The 22,789-nt window shown below is 44.3% G+C and overlaps 1 protein-coding gene across 5 annotated transcripts in view; it reads right to left on the bottom strand.

Moving 5' to 3' along the window:
• LOC134211763 (scavenger receptor class B member 1) overlaps positions 1 to 22,789 on the bottom strand; it is a 305,460-nt gene that overhangs the window by 216,149 nt on the left and 66,522 nt on the right. For all 5 annotated transcript variants that reach the window (XM_062688980.1, XM_062688976.1, XM_062688979.1 and 2 more), the window contains exon 3: positions 15,265 to 15,428. In XM_062688980.1, the coding sequence (XP_062544964.1) occupies positions 15,265 to 15,428 (164 nt within the window). The remainder of the gene's footprint in view (positions 1 to 15,264; positions 15,429 to 22,789) is intronic.

The raw sequence follows: 22,789 nt of genomic DNA, 5'->3' as shown, positions 1-22,789 counted from the left end.
TTTTGCTCGACCCAATGGTCGATTCTTGAAAGGATCATTTTCTCCAATAATTTTCTCATGCATGATAGCATGGCAATCGGTCGGTATGAATTGTGATTAGACGCTGGTTTCCCAGGCTTTTGAATAGCTTTTACTTTGACCTGTCGCCATTCAGGTGGCACAATGTTGTACTCCATGAAACAGTTGTACAGGTCAAGTAATCGTCTTTTTGCGATATCTGGGAGGTTTTTCAGAAGATTGAATTTGATGTTATCGCATCCCGGAGCAGAGTTATTCGATGAAAGAAGAGACATAGATAGTTCCAGCATTGTGAATGGTCCACCCAAAGAACCGGGATCATTGACTGATTCTCGAAATAGCGGTTCTGCTGGTACGGAATCTGGACAGACCTTTTTTGCGAAGTTGAATATCCATAGATTGGAGTATTCTTCACTCTCGTTGGTGGAAGTGCGGTTCCGCATGTTGCGGGCCGTTTTCCAAAGTATTGTCATTAAGGTTTCTCGCGATAGTCCCTCGACAAAACGTCGCCAGTAGCTACGTTTTTTAGCCTTGAGAAGATTTTTGAGCTTTCTTTCAAGCCTCAAATACTCTTCGAAAAGCTCAGACCTTCCGTGTTTACGGAAAGCCTTGAAGGCATCAGATTTCTCAGAATACAACTTAGTACATTCATCATCCCAACCAGGAGTGGCTGGTCTTCTTATGACGGATGTACTTGGAACGCGTCGTTTCTGAGCTTCTAGTGCGCTTTTTTTTATTAATTCGGTAAGGAATTGATATTCATCCAGCGGTGGAAGAACATCAGTTGATTCAATACCAATATTTACCGCCGATGCAAATTTTTGCCAGTCAATGTTCTTCGTGAGGTCGAAAGGAACATTAACTGGCTCAGATTGTTGATAGCTACTTTTAATTGTGGTAACTATCGGCATATGGTCACTACCGTGGGGATCTTGGATAACCTTCCACGTGCAATCTAACGATAGTGAATTTGAGCATAAAGACAGATCAATACGGCTTTGTTGACCATTTGGTCCTATTCGAGTTACTTCACCAGTGTTTAAAATATTCAAATTGAAATCGTCACACAGATCATAGAAAATAGGCGCTCTATAATCGTCATATGTTTCGCCCCATCCAATACCATGTGCGTTCATATCACCCAATATCAATACTGGAGATGATAGGAGGGAGACTGCGCTCCAAAGATATCGACGATTAAGAGAGGCATTTGGAGGAATGTACACTGAAACTATGCAAAGATCTTTATTCTTCACATTTACTTGGCATGCGACGATTTCTAAGCCGAGAACAGTCGGAATGGGAATTCTGTAGAAGGAGTAGCATTTTTTGATCCCCAAAAGAACGGCACCATAATGATCATCCCGATCTTGGCGAATAATGTTAAAATCGTGGAAGTTGATTTCATCTTCAGAAGAAAGCCATGTTTCACAGAGTGCAAATATGTCACAATCGGAATTGCGAATCAAAAACTTGAACACGTCTAATTTATTTTTAAGACTATGACAGTTCCACTGCAGCACAGTGATTGTATCTTGTGTAATAGCCGTATTATCCATCGAAAGATACAATTCCTGCAAGAAGGGCCATGAAACAGTCATTTGCTTCAGATAACTTTCCACTGTTGGTATAAAGAGGTCAATGATTGGCCTCAATGAATTCGGAATATTGAATAAATTCAAAAACGGTCCACAAGGTCCTTAAAGGAGATCAATCCTCGCTTGGACGGAGTACTTTTTTGGGAAGAACGAATTGAAGTTTTCTTTCATTGATTCTTCCTAGCCGGATGTTTCTTGGAAACATCGGTTTTGGGCAATGGCGGGAATGTCTTGCTGCAAGATGGATCCAAAGGAACAGTGAAGACAGGTTGCTTCGATTTTAAATAATCCCCATTGCCTTCAGATTTGGGCAAGCTTTTATGGATGACTTTTGATTTCTTATGGCGCGATCCCTGGGAAGACGGTTGCTTCCTCTTTTCGGGCACGTGTACCTCCGTAGAATCATCCATATCAGCTGTGTCAGAGTCCAATTCGTCAATGCATATGGAATCATAATAATCACTTACTTGAACGGTAGCTGAAATAGCAGCCTTTGCAGTGGTATCGGCGGATGTGTCTTGCGCTTTAACCATTTCCGCATAAGTCTGCTTGGAGCGCTGTACCAACGAGCGCTTCACTTTTGGGTGCGCTTTCTGTACACCGGGCAATCTTGCAAACCATGGGCAGGAGCCATACCGCAATAAGCACATTTTGTGGCTTGTTGCTGGCAGGATTCCTCCTGATGTCTTTTCGAAACATTTACCACAACGTGTTTTGTTGTCACAAAACTCGGCAGTGTGACCAAGTTGTTTGCAATTGGTACAATTAAATACCCTTGGTACAAAAGACGCACCGGAAACAACATATTCTCTAAATCGACATATTTTGGGAGAATCGAACCGGCAAACGTCACCCGAAGCGAGCCTGACTTAGGATATACCTTTTGCCATCTACCATGGTTGCTGAGTGCAATTCCTTGCAATCCAGAATATCCACGGTAGACTCCATTGCGTTCTTTAAGCGGCCTTTTCCCGCAAGTCCATCCTTGCAAGTCAGGCTCGCTGCGTTGATCACACCTTCGATTTCGACCTCCCGCGAGGGGACATAAACTAAATATTCTACATTGTACGCCTTGTCTTTAGCAATTTCGTTCGCCACCTGATACGTAGGTGCGGTGATTCGTAGCTTGTTCCTGTTGATCTGACTAAAATCAAGCTTCGTAAAACGACGCGTCAAATCTCGCTTAATGCAGAGAAAGTCTAGACTTTTCACTTTCTGCCGAAAGTAAACAACCCAAGGCCCAGGCGAAGCCGCATGGTACAATCGTGTGCGGACATCTTTCAGAGGACTACCGCCCCCCATAGTCTCTGCCTCCATTCTCACCTCGCAAGGTGGAAGGACTATTAATTCTTATACTAACTTAGAACTAATAGCAAATTAGAAAAAAAATAAAAAACTAATTTAATGTATTATAATTAATCCCACTCTGTATCAGAGAGATGGGAGAACAATAAAACAATGCCTTCCACTTATCTGCGCTGCTGCTGTAGGTAGCAGCAGAAACAATAGCCTGCTTCACTGGCGTCGCCAGAAGCAGCTACTTCGCTCGCCGTCAGTAATCGCCTTGGATCCGTAGGTAGGCACCACACAATAGACACGCACTACCAAACAAAACCCGCGATGAGACACAGCACAAACGTCTGGCTCGTTCGAACTATTGGCACGGAATGAAGTATTGAATTGTTAAATAGCAATGTTCTTACCTCTCACTTGTTCGCCATTTTGACAAAAACATGGTTTAATTTCAAAACATTGAATGTTTAAGTATTTTATTTATTTATCATCAGACTAAGGCCGGAGTGGCCTGTGCTGCACATAAAAGACTTCTCCATTCAGCTCGGTCCATGGCTGCACTTCGCCAACCACGCAGTCTGCGGAGGGTCCGCAAGTCGTCCTCCACCTGATCGATCCACCTTGCCCGCTGTGCACCTCGCCTTCTTGTTCCCGTCGGATCGTTGTCGAGAACCATTTTCACAGGATTACTGTCCGACATTCTGGCTACGTGCCCGGCCCACCGCAGTCTTGCGATTTTCGCGGTGTGAACGATGGATGGTTCTCCCAACAGCTGATGCAACTCGTGGTTCATTCGCCTCCTCCACGTACCGTCCGCCATCTGCACCCCACCATAGATGGTACGCAACACTTTCCTTTCGAAAACTCCCAGTGCGCGTTGGTCCTCCACGAGCATCGTCCAGGTCTCGTGTCCGTAGAGAACTATAAGCGTTTTGTAGATAGTCAGTTTGGTACGGCGGCGAACTTTATTCGATCGGAGCGTCTTGCGGAGTCCAAAGTACGTACGATTTCCAGCCACTATGCGTCTCCGAATTTCTCTGCTGGTATCGTTATCGGCGGTCACCAGTGAGCCCAAGTACACGAATTCTTCAACAACCTCGATTTCGTCACCACCGATAGAAACTCGTGGTGGGTGGCTCACATTGACCTATCTTGAGCCTCTTCCTATCATGTACTTCGTCTTCGACGTGTTGATGACTACTCCAATCCGTTTAGCTTCGCTTTTCAGTCTGATGTAGGCTTCCTCCATCCTCTCAAAGTTACGTGCCATGATATCAATGTCGTCGGCGAAACCAAATAACTGGACGGACTTCGTGAAAATCGTACCACTCGTGTCAATCCCTGCCCTTCGTATTACTCCTTCCAAAGCGATGTTGAATAGCAGACAGGAAAGACCATCACCTTGCCGTAACCCTCTACGCGTTTCGAAGGGACTCGAGAATGCCCCTGAAACTCGAACTACGCACATCACCCGATCCATCGTCGCCTTGATCAACCGTATCAGTTTATCCGGAAATCCGTTTTCGTACATAAGCTGCCACAGCTCGTCCCGATCGATTGTAGCATATGCGGCTTTGAAATCGATAAATTGATGATGTGTGGGCATGTTGTATTCGCAGCATTTCTACAATACCTGACGTATCGCGAACACCTGATCTGTGGTAGAGCGTTCACCCATAAATCCCGGCTGGTACTGCCCTACGAACTATCTTGCAAATGGTGTTAATCGGCGGCATAAAATTTGGGAGATTACCTTGTAGGCGGCGTTAAGCAATGTGATTGCACAGTAGTTGCTACAATCCAGCTTATCGCCCTTTTTGTAAATGTGACACACTACACCTTCCATCCACTCCTGCGGCAGAACCTCATCCTCCCAAACCTTGGTAATCACCCAGTGCAGCGCTCTAGCCAGTGCCTCACCACCGTGTTTAAACAACTCTCCTGGTAGTTGGTCAACTCCACGGGCTTTGTTGTTTTTCAGCCGGCCGATCTCCTCCTGGATTTCCTGGAGATTCGGAGCCGGAAGTCGCATGTCCTGCACACGTGCTCCTAGGTTCATTTCCATACCGCCATCTTCATCTACTACATTGCCATTAAGGTGCCCTTCGTAGTGCTGCCTCCACCTTTGGATCACCTCACGCTCGTTTGTAGGAAGGTTCCTGTCCTTACACATATCGGTATGTCCTTACACATATCGAGCTGTGGCACGTGGCCCTTACGTGAACGGTTTAACTCCTCATAGAACTTTCGTGCGTTATTAGCGCGGTGCAGTTGCTCCGTCCCTTCACGGTTTCGATCTTCCTGCTGGTGCTTTTACCTCCGGAAAATCGAATTTTGTCTGTTTCGTGCCCGTTTGTATCGTGCCTCGTTCGTCCTCGTGCGGTATTGCAGCAATCTCGCCCATGTTGCATTCTTCTCCTCAACTAACTACTCACATTCGCCGTCATACCAGTCTTTTCTCTGATCCGGGGACACCGTGCCTAGTGCAGCGGATGCTGTGCTTCCAATGGCGGATATCTCTCCAGCCCTCTTCAAGAGACGCTGTGCCTAGCTGCTCTTCCGTTGGGAGTGCCACTTTCAGCTGCTGCGCGTAGTCTTGGGCTAGTCTACCGTCTTGTAGCCGCCCAATGTTTAGCCGTGGCTGACGACTCCGACGCGTGTTGAACACCGTCGAGAGTTTTGAGCGCAGACATACTGCAAAGTGGGAGTGGTCGGATTCAATATTCGCACTGCATTCATTCTGGCTACGTGCCCGGCCCACCGCAGTCTTGCGATTTTCGCGGTGTGAACGATGGATGGTTCTCCCAACAGCTGATGCAACTCGTGGTTCATTCGCCTCCTCCACGTACCGTCCGCCATCTGCACCCCACCATAGATGGTACGCAACACTTTCCTTTCGAAAACTCCCAGTGCGCGTTGGTCCTCCACGAGCATCGTCCAGGTCTCGTGTCCGTAGAGAACTATAAGCGTTTTGTAGATAGTCAGTTTGGTACGGCGGCGAACTCTATTCGATCGGAGCGTCTTGCGGAGTCCAAAGTACGTACGATTTCCAGCCACTATGCGTCTCCGAATTTCTCTGCTGGTATCGTTATCGGCGGTCACCAGTGAGCCCAAGTACACGAATTCTTCAACAACCTCGATTTCGTCACCACCGATAGAAACTCGTGGTGGGTGGCTCACATTGACCTATCTTGAGCCTCTTCCTATCATGTACTTCGTCTTCGACGTGCTGATGACTACTCCAATCCGTTTAGCTTCGCTTTTCAGTCTGATGTAGGCTTCCTCCATCCTCTCAAAGTTACGTGCCATGATATCAATGTCGTCGGCGAAACCAAATAACTGGACGGACTTCGTGAAAATCGTACCACTCGTGTCAATCCCTGCCCTTCGTATTACTCCTTCCAAAGCGATGTTGAATAGCAGACAGGAAAGACCAGCACCTTGCCGTAACCCTCTACGCGTTTCGAATGGACTCGAGAATGCCCTGAAACTCGAACTACGCACATCACCCGATCCATCGTCGCCTTGATCAACCGTATCAGTTTATCCGGAAATCCGTTTTCGTACATAAGCTGCCACAGCTCGTCCCGATCGATTGTAGCATATGCGGCTTTGAAGTCGATAAATTGATGATGTGTGGGCACGTTGTATTCGCAGCATTTCTACAATACCTGACGTACCGCGAAAACCTGATCTGTGGTAGAGCGTTCACCCATAAATCCCGGCTGGTACTGCCCTACGAACTATCTTGCAAATGGTGTTAATCGGCGGCATAAAATTTGGGAGATTACCTTGTAGGCGGCGTTCAGCAATGTGATTGCGCAGTAGTTGCTACAATCCAGCTTATCGCCCTTTTTGTAAATGTGACACACTACACCTTCCATCCACTCCTGCGGCAGAACCTCATCCTCCCAAACCTTGGTAATTCCCCAGTGCAGCGCTCTAGCCAGTGCCTCACCACCGTGTTTAAACAACTCTCCTGGTAGTTGGTCAACTCCACGGGCTTTGTTGTTTTTCAGCCAGCCGATCTCCTCCTGGATTTCCTGGAGATTCGGAGCCGGAAGTCGCATGTCCTGCACACGTGCTCCTAGGTTCATTTCCATACCGCCATCTTCATCTACTACATTGCCATTAAGGTGCCCTTCGTAGTGCTGCCTCCACCTTTGGATCACCTCACGCTCGTTTGTAGGAAGGTTCCTGTCCTTACACATATCGGTATGTCCTTACACATATCGAGCTGTGGCACGTGGCCCTTACGTGAACGGTTTAACTCCTCATAGAACTTTCGTACGTTATTAGCGCGGTGCAGTTGCTCCGTCCCTTCACGGTTTCGATCTTCCTGCTGGTGCTTTTACCTCCGGAAAATCGAATTTTGTCTGTTCCGTGCCCGTTTGTATCGTGCCTCGTTCGTCCTCGTGCGGTATTGCAGCAATCTCGCCCATGTTGCATTCTTCTCCTCAAATAACTGCTCACATTCGCCGTCATACCAGTCGTTTCTCTGATCCGGGGACACCGTGCCTAGTGCAGCGGATGCTGTGCTTCCAATGGCGGATATCTCTCCAGCCCTCTTCAAGAGACGCTGTGCCTAGCTGCTCTTCCGTTGGGAGTGCCACTTTCAGCTGCTGCGCGTAGTCTTGGGCTAGTCTACCGTCTTGTAGCCGCCCAATGTTTAGCCGTGGCTGACGACTCCGACGCGTGTTGAACACCGTCGAGAGTTTTGAGCGCAGACATACTGCAAAGTGGGAGTGGTCGGATTCAATATTCGCACTGCGGTAAGTGTGTACGTTCGTGATGTCGGAGAAGAATTTACCGTCGATTTGGTTTTCTGGTACTTGATCAGGTGATTTCTATGTGGCCTTGTGTATATTCTTGCGGGGGAAGAAATTGCTTCGGACTACCATTCCGCGGGAGGCTGCAAAGTTTATGCATCGTTGACCATTGTCGTTCGATACGGTATGCAGACTATTCGGTCCGATGACCGGTCTATACATTTCCTCCCTTCCTACCCCGTCGTACATAAGGTTCCATAATACCGGGCTTAGTATTGAACCTTGCGGAACTCCTGCAGTAATAGGAGCTTTTCAAAATCCGGTACAGGCCCACCGCTAAGCACCGGTAGGCTAAGCCGGTTAAACGAGAACGCGATAGCATCCCAGCTTGCGCTGTTGAATGCATTCTTCACACACAGTGTGACTAACGCGCTTGACAGGCCGTTCGTACTCTCTGAGTACGGGGTCAGCCTGTTGAGCAACTTGCCCGACGTGTCAATTAGACAGATTTGTCTGTACACCGAGGGGTTTTCAGGCGGCTGTCCGGCAATCGGTAACAGAACCAACCTCTGCCTTTTCCATGCATCGGGAAAACTACACTCATCGAGGCATCTAGAATTAGCATTGAGCAATTCGAACAAATTCGTAGGTGATACAAGCCAAGACTATTGTATGCGAGTAGCATCACTTTCATCCGTTACCACAGATATTGATTTAGGACTCATCAGCATCTTTTAGATGTTAGCAATGCACTCTCCAATAATCGAGATCTGTCCTGGTCACGTCCCTGGGAATGCTGAGGAAGGGGAAGGGTGGTTAGTGGACACCTACTTAAGAAAGATGCAGAGAACTCTACGACATCTCATAGGTGCCACGGGAGGTTTTAGAATAGTTAGTGTGGAAGGGTTTAAACTACTGTGGGGTCTGCCTAGGATGTGGTGGGGTTCGACAGTGGGCACTGTTGAACTTCTATAAAAAGCTGCATGTGTCCCCAAGCAGGCCCTATCAAAGCGACCGTGTGCCGCTCAAAGTGCACTAGCCTAGTCCTGGTGTTGGGTGGGACTTTAAACAAATTTGACCCGACTGACCGAGCGTCTGTTCACCAAGGAGATGCGGCTCCAACAGCGTCTGTTCTGGCATCCAGCGGCTGAGTATGAAATGCTATTCCCCGGAAGCTATACCTAAGATGGTAGCCCCATCCCGGTGGATAGGGAACGTTGGACCAACAACCTACTGTTCCCGGAACATCAATTTGTTCGAGAATCCGATAATGAAAGAATACGGACTGATTTTAAGGCGACGACTCTGAGCGCGAAACAACGGACACGAAGGAACATGGAACGTTTTAACCCTAGCCCAGCAGGGTAAATTGGCACAACTTGCCAATGTGGCACGCCGCATGAAGCTTGAGATCCTGGGACTGAGTGGAGTCCATTGGCCAAACTTTGGAGAACACAGAACGCCGTCGGGACAAGTTCTGCTATACTCTGGTTTACGAGGTGAACACGCTCCCCGGCATCGCGGAGTTGGCTTCCTACTAAGCGCTCAGGCATATTCTGTGCTTATGATGAGGGAACCTATAAGTGAAAGGATAATCGTTGCCAGATTTAGAACACGGGTCCGAAACCTTACTATAATCCAATGTTATGCGCCAACCGATGCTGCCGACCTGCAAGACAAAGAGAACTTCTACAGTCAACTCAATGCCGTCGTAGATAGAATTCCGAAGGGTGATATCAAGAACTGTTTGGGAGACTTCAATGCGAAGATCGGATCCGACAACTCGAACCATGAGCGCATTATGGGACGCCATGGGCTCGGAGAAATGAGCGAAAACGGAGAGCTGTTCGCAGAATTTTGTGGTAATAACGACATGGTGATCGGGGGATCGCTCCTCCCTCATCGACCGGTTCACAAGGTCAAGTGGGTCTCCCGTGACGGCTTTACAGAAAATCAAATCGACCACATCTGCATCAGCCGAAAATGGAAACGGAGCCTTCTTGATGTACGGAATAAACGTAGTGCCGATATCGCGTCTGATCATCACCTCCTCATTGGCGAAATACGCCTGCGCATTGCGCGGATTCGTCGGCAGGAGGAAAAGGTTGGACGACGATTCAACACACGCCGACTGGAAGATGCCACGGTGAAACGGTCCTTCGTTGAAGAACTGGAGACGCGTGCTCCAGATATTCTGGAAGGTGGCAGCGTGGAAGACCAATGGACCGCCATCAAGAATGCCTTCGCCACCAGCGAGAACAATCTGGGCGAACTACGCACCCAGAGAAAACAATGGATCACCCATGAGACCTGGAGAAAGATAGAGGAGCGAAGAGAAGTCAAAGCCGCGATAGAGCGATCGAAAACCAGAGGAGCCAAAGTCTTAGCCCGTCAACGATACGCGGCTCTTGAGAAGGAAGTAAACGCTCATGTCGACGAGACAAGCGAGCGTGGGCAGACTCTCTGGCCGACGAAGGAGAGAGAGCCGCCGTAACCGGGGACATTCGTCTCCTCTACGATATCTCACGACGCTTAAGCGGGGCGAAGATAAATGCAACGATGCCTGTGAAAGACGCGAATGATCAGTTATTGACCGGCCCAACTGACCAGCTGGATCGCTGGTTCGAGCACTTCGAACAACTTTTTCAAGTGCCAGCCAGGCCATCGCCACCTCGGCATGATCTGCCTAGGATCCGACGTATAACACGCGTCAATACCGAAGCTCCACCACTGCTAGAGATTCAAACAGCCATCCAAAGCATGAAATCGAATAAAGCCCCAGGGGTCGATCGCATGTTAGCCGAGATGCTGAAAGCTGACCACATGACATCCGCTCAACTACTGCATCGTTTATTTCGTAATATCTGGGACACCGCAACTTTCCCGGTCTACTGGATGCAAGGTATCTTAGTGAAGGTGCCCAAAAAGGGTGACCTGACTGTATGCGATAACTGACGAGGCATTATGTTGCTGTGTACTCAAAGTTCTGTGCAAAATTATCCTAGCCCGGATTCAGGAGAAGATCAATGCGACTCTCCAGCGGTAGCAAGCCGGATTCCGTGCCGGAAGATCCTGTGTGGACCATATTGTCACACTCCGCATCATTCTGGAGCAGGTCAACGAATTCCAAGAGTCCCTTTACTTGGTATTCATTGACTACGAAAAAGCTTTCGACCGTCTCAATCACGAGAATATGTGGGGCGCCCTGAGACGCAAGAGAGTTCCTGAGAAAATCATCGGCCTCATCGAGGCACAGTACGAGGCCTTCTCGTGCAGAGTGCTGCACAGTGGGGTCTTGTCCGACCCTATCCGGGTCGTAGCTGGTGTGAGGCAAGGATGTATTCTATCACCGTTACTGTTCCTCATCGTAATCGACGAGATTCTGGTAGATGCGATTGACCGTGAACCAAACAGCGGGCTGTTATGACTTCGAATTGGCGGATGATGTTGCACTCCTCGGGCAACGGCGATCTGATATGCAGAGTAATCTCAACGACCTTGCCGAGCGCTCCTCCTCGGCAGATTTAGTCATCAACGTCAACAAAACCAAATCGTTGGATGTAAACACGGTGACTCCTTCCAGTTTCACAGTAGCCGGGCAACCAGTGGAGAATGTTGAAAGCTTCCAATATCTTGGTAGCCAAATGGCGTCAGACGGCGGTACCAAGATCGACATAGGCGCACGAATCAAGAAAGCAAGGGCTGCCTTTGCGAGTTTAAGAAATATCTGGAAAAACAGGCAGATAAGTGAACGCACCAAAATACGAATTTTCAACTCTAACGTGAAATCTGTGCTGTTATACGCTAGCGAAACATGGTGTGTATAAGTGGAGAACACTCAACGGCTGCAGGTGTTTATTAACAGATGCCTGCGGTATATAATTCGGGCCTGGTGGCCTCACAACTGGATCTCAAACAACGAGGTCCATCGTCGTTGTCACCAGAGGCCGATAGCAACAGAAATTCGGGATCGGAGGTAGGGCTGGGTCGGCCACACTCTACGTAGGGGCGGAAACGAAATCTGTAAACAAGCATTAGACTGGAACCCAGCGGGACATCGCAGCAGAGGCAGACCCAGAGGCTCTTGGCCGGGAAGCCTCAATAACGAAATAAAAGAAGTCGACCGAAATCTAACCTGGCAACAGGTTAAAGCGATAGCCGGGCAACGCTCAGGATGGAGATCTTTCAAGTCGGCCCTTTGCACCACCGGAGGTGTACAGGATCCATAAGTAAGTAAGTAAGGTTTAAACTACACTCATCGAGGCATCTCTGCATAAATAGCCTGAACATCTTCGGCTTTGCTATGATTACTGGACAATGTGGTGGTTGAAATCAATTAGTACGGTTAGTGTTAGTGTGTAAAACTAAACCAAAATTAATGAACTACTTAAATTATAATTAAAATCCCGTAAAACACCACAAGAACAAAAGAACGACAGCAACAAAGACACCAAGAAAAAGGTACATATCAAGTGCAGAAAATAGATTGAGGTTTAGAGGTTAGGTAGTGACGTCGCAGGATACCAATCCGTTTTGTTCAGGCCCACTTAAAAGGGAACTTGTTCTTCTGCGCTTTTTTCAAGTTTTCGACAGTGCAATGCATCGGTGGACACTTCAATAGAGGAAGAGCTGGTGCCTGTTGCTCCGGCCTTAACAATCCCGCTACTTCATTGCGAGAGATTTTAGGTCTAAGTCCGTGCCGCCATTGTTCTCAAGAACGCGGGTTCATCGTTCGCCGAAGGCTGGCCGCCGTCTTCCAGCCACACTCGTCCCGTCCTTGAATTGGATTTCCGGACGAAATCGGCTTTGAAATGTTCTCCAAGCTGTACAGAACCCTTCAAATCGACCGTAGAAGGCACAACAAAAATCTAAAATCGAGCATGCAAGTACCCTGAATGTGACGTCACCAATAAATTGGTCAGGGATTTGCTAAACCACACCAAGCGGCTTTTCGACTGACTTGTGATATTTTGTTCGTAAAATGAAAAAGAGAATCATTTGATATCAATTCATACGTACATTTGTTATAGGATATCCTCGGCAATGATTTGTGATCAATTTAATCTAATAAATGAGAGCTTGGGCAGAAAAATACTGTTTTGTATGTGCTTGGTGCTATTTGGTAGAACCCTGCAAGAAAGAGCAGCCTAAATTAAGAAGGCTAATTTTCTAGCACTAATTTTCGATTGCATCGTTTCCCGGGTCCGCAAAGACGGTTCTGTATTTTATTCTTTTATACTTATATATAGAACCACGCGTTTGGAGGACACATTGCACAAATACAGTTTACGGCCTCCGAGCTGAATAGCAACCCAATCCTGCTCCACAGTAGTGTTCAACGAATTGACTGCGATTTCTCAGCAACGTTAATGATGCCTCCTTCTGTCGATTCCCTACTGTTGTTCGAATGTATGTGGGTTCAAGTTAGGCTGACAGCCGAACCCTTTTTTCGCATAATTTCATAAAGACTAAAATAAATACTCCCCCTAAACAATTAGAAAATTCCCAAAAAAAATAGAAAATTGCCAATAAAAAAATCAGGGTATGAGCAATAAATAAATATAAAATTTCCACAAATAAAACAAAATTTCCATGTGGAAAATCACAAAACAAAAATAAATAAGCACTTTTAAAAGCAAAAATTACAATTATAAAAGAAGAATTTTCCATAAACAAAAATTAAATGTTCCACGAAAAAAAAAATACAAAATTTCCATAAATAAATCAATATTAGCGATTGTATGTCATACCCCAGAAACCCATTGCCCAGAAAGTGATTCCCCAGAAATTAATTCTCCTGAATGCACTACTCCTTAGAAAACCATTCCCCAGAATACCACAATCCCCAGAAAGACATTCCCCAGAATGCCCCAATCCCCCGAAAGATATTTCCCAGAATGCCTCCATCCCCCGAAAGACATTCCCCAGAATGTCCTAATCCCCAGAATACCATACCCCAGAATGCATCATTTCCTAGCTGAGACTAAATACTTCGTAATTGCTTCATCCCGGGCAAATGCGTACTTTTAAAGAAGGAGTCATCTACTCTTTTGCCTTATACCGGGCAAATGCATACTTTTAAAGAAGGAGTCATCTACTCTTTTGCTTCATCCCGGGCAAATGCGTACTTTTAAAGAAGGAGTCATTAACTCTTCTGCCTTTTTTCCTGGCAAATGCATACTTTTGAAGCAGTAGTTATCTACTCGTTTGCCTTTTTCCGGGCAAACGCATACTTTTAAAGAAGGAGTCATCTACTCTTTTGTCTTATTCCAGGTAAATACATACTTCGAAAAATGGAAATCATATATTCTTACGACCCATTGCATTTCATACTCTTTTCAACGATTATGCCAAATGGTCATTATGCCAAACGGCTTTATGCCAAACGGCATTATGCCATATGGGCTTCCCCCAATATGAACAACGAGTATAATGGATTATATGCTCCTTCGTATTATATGTGAGCCCTAACAAACATATCAAATGGGCTCCATTCCGGGCAATTGCGTGCTTTAAAATAAGGCAGCATATGTCGTTTTGCTTATTCCGGACAAATGCGTACTTCAATATAAGTATTTTTGCATAGAAATATAGTATCTAGTATTTTTAATTTATAGAAATGACAGCGAAAAACATAGTTTCTTAGACTGATACCTTTTTCTGGGGAACGGGTCATTCTGGGTTTTTGGTTTCTGGGGAATGGGTCATTCGGGAAACGGTGCATTCTGGGGTATATCATTCTGGAGAATTGGTCGTTCTGGGAAATGGAATTCTGGGAAATACCATTCTGGGGAACTGATTCTGGGGATTGGTATTCTGGGCATTGACATACAACCATATTAGCAATAAAAAATAACAAAATTTTCCGAAATGATCAATAAAGAGCAATAAAAAAATAAGAAAATTTCCATAAAGAAATATAAAAAAGCAATCAAACTGAGCTTTTTTTCATAGATGACCCCTTCTTTAAAAGCGTTTAAAGTTAATGTAAAATTTCATCAGCTTTATTGCTTTCTTGTATTTCTTAATGGAAATTTTCTTTTTTTTTATTGCTCTTTATTGATTATTTTGTGGAAAATTTTTAATTTTTTATGGAAAAAAAAATTATTTTGTGGAACATTTTGTAATTGTTTATTGCTAATATTGATTTATTTATGGAAATTTTGTATTTTTTCGTGGAACATTTTCATTTCTTTATGGAAAATTATTCTTTTATAATTGCTACTTTTGCTTTTAAAAGTGCTTATTTATTTTTGGTTTGTGGAAAATTCTTAATTGTTTATGGAAATTTTGTTTTATTTGTGGAAATTTTATAATTATTTATTGCTCATACCCTGATTTTTTTATTGGCAATTTCCTAATTGTTTATGGAAAATTTCTAATTTTAAATGGAAATTTTATTTAGCTGCCTTTCATAAACATCAAGTTTCATGGCCAACAAAAGTTTACCTCCAACAAAAGTCATAAATCTAAAGAAGATTTCTTTTACTTTTAGCTCAGTTTAGAGTCATTTAACCGATAATATCCACTGAAATCTCATTGAATAATATAATCATTATAGTTATTAGTTATTTGGAAATATTTACCTATAGACAAATGGTCCGACTTCTTCAAAAACCATTTTTTCTTCTGCTCCGTTGAGATATTGTTCCGCATTCGTAACGTTGAACAAAAAAATTCGTATGTAAAGATCAACAGGTGGCGTTCTCCAAAGTTCAAATATTTCACCCCCGTTCTCGAAAACTAATTTCTGAAAGTACCAATAGATAAAAAAGATATATATTTTAATTATTTTTATTTTACTAAAGCTGCTGATGGAAGCCTTCCTTGGCCTAGCAATAAGATATTCCCCAATAGAGTGATTCAAATTTTGACTTTTCCGGTTCCTTATCCTTAAACGATGACATTGCTTTTTCAATAATGCTCCTAAATTCTTGGCTATAATTTGATTGTAATTTGAGTGAGCAAGTGCTGGTCACTATTCGCTGGTCACTTCTCCATCTAAGCTGCAGCTACAACAGTATTCGTGTCACAACTCTGCTGACCGCATTCCTCGTTCCATTCCATGCTTCGTGAGTTAGATGGTCATTACATGAAACACGTTGTTAACTTTCTGCGGTTACATTACGTCTTGAGCACAGCTCCCTAGGTTGGGACTCCGTACCTCAGTATCAAGGATGATACTGCTGCCAGGAGACTTCTACTGTTGCCTTTCGGACCGCCGACGTTCGACATGATTCTTTAAACGCACTAACCATTTTAGCCGCCTTTTCACAGGAATAGTCGACATAGGTGTTGAAATTTAACCGGTCGTCGTTCTTCACTCCTAGATGCCTCAAATCCCGCACGGATTGTATGTCATGCCTTCCTAAACAGCATCACTGCTTGTATGTCATGCCATCCCTCTCAATAGATAACGTACAACGATAAAAGAGAGGCAAAAACCTCTTCTAATGTTAACAAGCTACGAGAACAAAACTATAGCACTTGTATGCAAGTTGTAAAAAAAACTATATAGGCGGACCTAACGGTGAGGACGTGTGATAAAATGCGTCGCTCTCTCTCTCTCTCTCTCTCTCTCTCTCTCTCTCTCTCTCTCTCTCTCTCTCTCTCTCTCTCTCTCTCTCTCTCTCTCTCTCTCTCTCTCTCTCTCTCTCTCTCTCTCTCTCTCTCTCTCTCTCTCTCTCTCTCTCTCTCTCTCTCTCTCTCTTTTTTTTTTTTTTTTTTTTTTCGCTCACTCTCTCTCCTCCACTCTCTATCCCGATAACGATAAACAGCAATTCTCTCTCTCTCTCTCTCTCTCTCTCTCTCTCTCTCTCTCTCTCTCTCTCTCTCTCTCTCTCTCTCTCTCTCTCTCTCTCTCTCTCTCTCTCTCTCTCTCTCTCTCTCTCTCTCTCTCTCTCTCTCTCTCTCTCTCTCTCTCTCTCTCTCTCTCTCTCTCTCTCTCTCTCTCTCTCTCTCTCTCTCTCTCTCTCTCTCTCTCTCTCTCTCTCTCTTTTTTTTTTTTTTTTTTTCGCTCAGTCTCTCTCTCTCTCACTCTCTCTCCCGATAACGATAAAACGCAATTACTTCAATCAGTAATTAAAAAAGGTCTTTAATTTTTGTTTGCGGTTTGCGTAACATTTGGTAGTTCCCACCCCCTCCTCCACCTTTTAGTGTAACAAAGTATAATGCAAGTTGGACCTCCCCCCTTCCCTTCGAAGCGTTACGTAATTTGTGAACAGACCCTTACTCTATCTCTCTTACTCTCTCTCTCACTCTCTCTCTCTCTCACTCTCTCTCTCACTCTCTCTCTCACTCTCTCTCTCACTCTCTCTTTCTCTCACTCTCTCTCTCTCACTCTCTCTCTCTCTCTCTTTTTTTAGCTTTGCTGGTTTAGGTAGGCAATTTTCTCAATTTTGTTGCGGCCGTTCATGAGAGTTGGGGGCCATTGTCGACATGCTCATGTGGTTTGACATACCTGGGGTACTCAACGGTACCGACAACGGGGTTCGAGTTCGGCGAGGCGGCAGTGTTGCACACGTAGGCGTTCGACACGATGACGTTAGCTTCGGCTTTGTCGATACCGCCAGCGGGCTGCACCGTGTAGGCGTAGGCGTTGGGCACAGTCAGAGGGCTAACGGGAACGGTACCTGGTTCGATCTTGTGGCTCTTTCCAGCGAGGCTCTAGTGTTGGACACGTGGACGGCAGCTGAGGGTCACAGTTTTTCTTCCCCTCCGCGAGAAGCGCCGCCAGCAGGCGGAAACGTTGGACACGAGGTCACGAGCTAACCTGTTTTTGGGATTTATTGGGAAAGGCAGCCAGGGCTGTAGTGTTCCGCCGGTGGATTGTAGCTTCGATAATCGTTGGAACTTGTTCCCTAGCTTCGCGATCCATGCAATCTACACCAGGGCACAGTGGCTAAAACCGTGTTTTAAGCGCGTTTAATTAACGGTCTCTTCGAGACATTTGATCAGTAAGTAAATGCGCTTCTTTGAAGGTATTTAGCTTACTGATCAATCCCCCTAAAAGTGAGATAAAAATTTTGTTTTTTCTGCTTCACAATGGACAAGGTTAATGTCTTCACAAAAGTTGTAGTAAAAGTTCTCCTGAAAAACTTTGTCGAAGACACCGAGTTCTTAATTTCATTACTTTTGAAGATTTGTTACGTTTTACTCCGACAACCCCCTAAAAATAGTTTTTCCATCGCTAATCGCTGTAGCTATTTTCACTGTCACTATTGTCTTTGTTTATGCTGCTATATGAAAAGTTCTCCTTTTCAGAAGAGTTTTTGCGTCCTCTGAAACGAATATTTCGCTTTTTTATGGGCCATCCACGAGTTCTATTTATAAACGGTTCAGATGAAACGAGTAGCATATCCAAAACATCACGGTCCGTTGCTTGTCTTGAAATTTTTCGGGTGCTAAGTTCTCGATATCTGCTTACCGGATAAAATATGTAAATAATATGCTCATATCAAAAAAATTGTGAGAATAATTATCTAATGATTTTGCACTGTTGTTCACATCCCTATGTCATGGTAGGCCAATCTATTTACGCCTACCCCTCTTGGTATTTCGTCTTCACACCGAATGAACTGGCGTGTAGGTCTTAACTTCTAGCCTGATTGTTGTTTTTTAGACTAAAAAAGTTATTGATTTTATAAATGGCTGCCGGTGGTATGTAGAATATCAAAACCCTGTAATCAAATCTATTTAAATTTGATATTTTATAGCTAATCAGTCAATAGAAATTCAAAATCGTCATCTGTTTTCTGTATGGAAAACAGGAGGGCGCAACCTGTCGAGAAAAAAACAAAGTGTTTTTAATGAAGTTTATAAAACGTATTCGATTGATCCAGATATTATGCCGGAAATTGCCAAGAAGGTTGAAATACATATTAAAGTTACCTGCGATATATTCAACAAACTGTGGATTAAGCAAGTTTTTTGATAAACCGTTCGTTCTTCCCCCGAGCATCCTGAATATGATTTCATCGACATCAACGAATGCCAAGATTGGTCGTAGGCCAACGCCTTTCGAAAAGTGTGGCAAATCCACAAAGAGAAGAAGCTTTAAAATGATTTTGTGCAGTATCTAAAATAAGCAAAGCAACTTCTTGAATGCATTTTCATTAATACACTTCTAATATTGCAAAAAAAGTTATTTGTTCAAACATGTCTTACATTCGCTTACAACTCGACAATTTAAGTATTAAATTAAAGTCCATTACTTGTACTTTGATATGCGTATGAGATTGTTTGCCACAATTGCCCTATACTTAGTTACAACTCCATCAAATATGGCTAAAAAATCCATTAAAACTGTTATAACTTTTTTATTTTTCAAGTTTTTAAGGTGCAATTACCACCAAACAACGTATTTTGTTATTATCCATAACTAGGAAGCTTCTGCTTCTAGAACATGCAAAAAATGTAGAATCGAAAATAAAAAATCTATGATGGAAAAACTATTTTTAGGGGGTTGTCGGAGTAAAACGTAACAAATCTTCAAAAGTAATGAAATTAAGAACTCGGTGTCTTCGACAAAGTTTTTCAGGAGAACTTTTACTACAACTTTTGTGAAGACATTAACCTTGTCCATTGTAAAGCAGAAAAAACAAAATTTTTATCTCACTTTTAGGGGGATTGATCAGTAAGCTAAATACCTTCAAAGAAGCGCATTTACTTACTGATCAAATGTCTCGAAGAGACCGTTACGCTAAATTGCATAATAAAGGTGATATTAATTAAACGCGCTTAAAACACGGTTTTAGCCACTGTGCAGGGTTTTCCCTATGGAAATTATCCCTTTCAAAGGCTAGAAGCCGTCCACTGATCAGACTATTCGGGGCCTTCACTAGCAAACACACCTTTCACAACACTCGGAATTGAACTTTTTTCAACTTTCGGTAGGTCTTGCGTCGATGACAGTTCAGATACAACTCCCCGATCAGTCCACGATTTCTCCCTCAGCTCCCCAAAGTTTTCTCTTTTCCTCTTTCTTATTCGACATTCGGCTTTTTCAGCGGAAATGGTGTTGCCTCCTTTGGTATTTATTTTGCTCCAAGGGCAGGAATTGGGAGAATGGATAGGATAGTAGATACACTTTGATTGTGAATGAGGCGAAATGCCTCAATATTGTTTCCTAAATATTTAAATATTACGCAAGTATGTCGATGGTTCGTTGGTTGTTACTATATTCGGTAACAATGTGTCCATCTACCCTTAGTGGAACTTTGATTGTGAATGAGGCGAAATGCCTCAATATTGTTTCCTAAATATTTAAATATTACGCAAGTATGTCGATGGTTCGTTGGTTGTTACTATATTCGGTAACAATGTGTCCATCTACCCTTAGTGGAACTGTCCCACGCACGCTGCCATTTGGCCATTGAGGCCAACCTGACAGTCCTACGGATGCCTCTCGTGCCGCGCATTTCGAAGCACTCTATGTCTTCACCGATAACGATGTCAATAGGCATCATACCGGTGATGACGCAAAGTGCATCGTGCGACACGGTACGGTACGCGCTGGCAACTCTTAGGCACATGAGCCTATACGTACTTTTTAACTTCGTTCTGTGGCAGTTAATACGCAGGGCCGTGCCCCAAGCTGGCCCCCCATACCTAGGTATGGACAGAGCGACGCTAACCAGAAGCTTGCGCTTGCTGGCATAAACCGCAGAGCTATTGGACATCATCCGGGACAATGCCACTATAGCTGTGGAGGCACGCTTGCAGGCGTAATTGACGTGGCTACCAAAGGTGAGGTTATCGTTGATCATTACCCCCAAGAGTTTGATAGAGCGTTCAGAGGCCTGCCCTCATCACCGCTTGTTGCTCCGACTTTCGGTTGTTAACAACAACCACCTCAGTCTTATGGTGAGCCACTTCTAACTTCCTGGAACTCATCCACTCCTCCACAATTGCGATCAAGTGAGCTGTAGTCAACGCCACCTCTTCTATCGATTCGCCGTAGACCTCCAGCGTAATATCGTCAGCGAAGCCAACGACCGGGAACTTCAACCTCAAGACACCGTCGTACATGACGTTCCATAACACCAGACCCAGTATGGAACCTTGCGGAACCCCTGAGGTTATGTCAACGCACTTCCGACCCGCCTCCGCGTCGTATACCAGTACTCGATTCTGGAAGTAGCTTCCGAGAATCTTGTACAGGTACTCGGGAATTCCAAGACGCAGGAGCGCATCTGCAATAGCTGCCCAACTGGCACTATTGAAAGCATTCCTCACTTCGAGAGTCACTACTGCACAATAGCGACCTCCCCTTCTCTTACGCTGGATATCTATCTCCGCGGATTTGGTAACCGACAAGATAGCGTCTACGGTCGACTTACCCTTTCGGAAGCCAAACTGGTTACTCGATAGACCATTGTAGCTAGCAGGGCCGATCCGCCCTTAAACACGTGGCCTACTCTCACCTACTCTGAGAAACGTCAAAACAAAACGTAAACATGAAATGTGTAGTGCGGTACGAAAATTTCGGAAAGATTCTAGGTAATTTAGTGAAAAATACACCTAAAAATGGCATTCGACAGTGGAAAATCCCAATGACGTGACTTGAGACTTGTAAGTATTAATATTTTATGTTTTTCTTTTGTGTAGATCCCGTACGGAGGGAAAATCTGTCGACGACTATGATGATGGCGCCGGACGAGCGCTCTACTGCTGACCCCGACTCTCGATCTATTTGGTCCATGAGAATGGCCTTTATTTGAAGAACGGTGACGAATCAACGGTGATGGTGATGCGGACTCGAAGGGAAGTTGATTTCCGATTACAGGTGAGTTTTAGGAGCTGTTTATTATAATTTATTTTTCTCTTTTTAGGTGCAATCGGACAAGGAATGTCGCACGACATCGCTGTTATGTCTGGACGATGTCGCACAGTGGGCCGACAAGGAACAAAATTTTCCAATTGGATTCTAGAGAAAAAAAATACTTGAGAATAAATATTTGCATGCAGGACTAAATAATTAAATGAATAAATAATGAAATATCTATGTGCATGCAAAAATAAATAAATAAATAGTGTAAACAAATCTCCAACAAATAAATAAATAAATAAATAGTGTAAATAAAAACTCCAATCAATACATATGTAAATAAATAGATATAAATTACTATGAAACAGTACAAATACAAAAAATGTAGAATAATATTGGTCATAATAAAGCATAGCATTAAGTACACTAAACTAGCCTAAGACTCGATGTGCACTACAAACTAACATTACTTCTCAGAAAGAAACACCCACTACAAACTGGCAAAAAGGTCCGTTGGTCTATGTGACTAATGTCGAGTCGAATTTAATTTCAAAACCGATTGAATGCTTCAAATAGCATTTCCTTTTCCAAAAGTTGCTGATCTACTTGCTCGATTCACTTAGTTTGTTCATCATCGTCTACCACTTACGGTAGAGACATCCGAGTCTTATTGACGATCATCATCTTGGCACCCTCAATCGCAAGACTCCCGTATTATTACTTCTCGCGTTAGATACTCCTGATCATCACTTTTCAGCTCCGAGTTTCTTAGTCACTAGCTCATCGTTCTGGAGTATACTCCACGAACTCGCACTGCATTCCAGTCGAGAGGGTAGGCGTCAGTAGACCAGCAATATTCAAAATAGGAACTTACTACTAGCTTCATTCTTACCTGAGCCAACACGTTTGCGAGATTTCTCACAGGGGTTTCCCACCTAGGTAGCACCCAGTAAATAAAGTTGTTGTGGGGCTGCTCGGACTGAGGGTCCGAGCTAAACCTCGCAAACGGTGGTAATAGTGTTTTTTGCGACCAGAGCAGAGCATCATAATGCATGGTTGCTACTTCATTCGAAAAGAAGAGCTACATAGCTTTAGAACGGTGTCATCATGTACATGTGTCATCGTTATTGCAACCTAGACTTGCTAGGGCATTAGTTACTGTCATGATGATTAGACAGTTACATAGCTATTTAAACTTTTTCATGTTTACGGAGGGTTTGCTTTGGTGAGCTTCTCAAGGAATTCACAATGGAAACGCTAGTTCCATTCAAACCCTCTAAATTGTGGCGATGACTCTCAATTAACCATTTCAAACCCACTCCTGACAACGACGCGAAAGATTG

The sequence above is a fragment of the Armigeres subalbatus genome, chromosome 2 (genome assembly GCF_024139115.2).
Source record: "Armigeres subalbatus isolate Guangzhou_Male chromosome 2, GZ_Asu_2, whole genome shotgun sequence".
Lineage (NCBI taxonomy): Eukaryota > Metazoa > Arthropoda > Insecta > Diptera > Culicidae > Armigeres > Armigeres subalbatus.
This window is presented reverse-complemented; position numbering and strand designations above follow the sequence as displayed.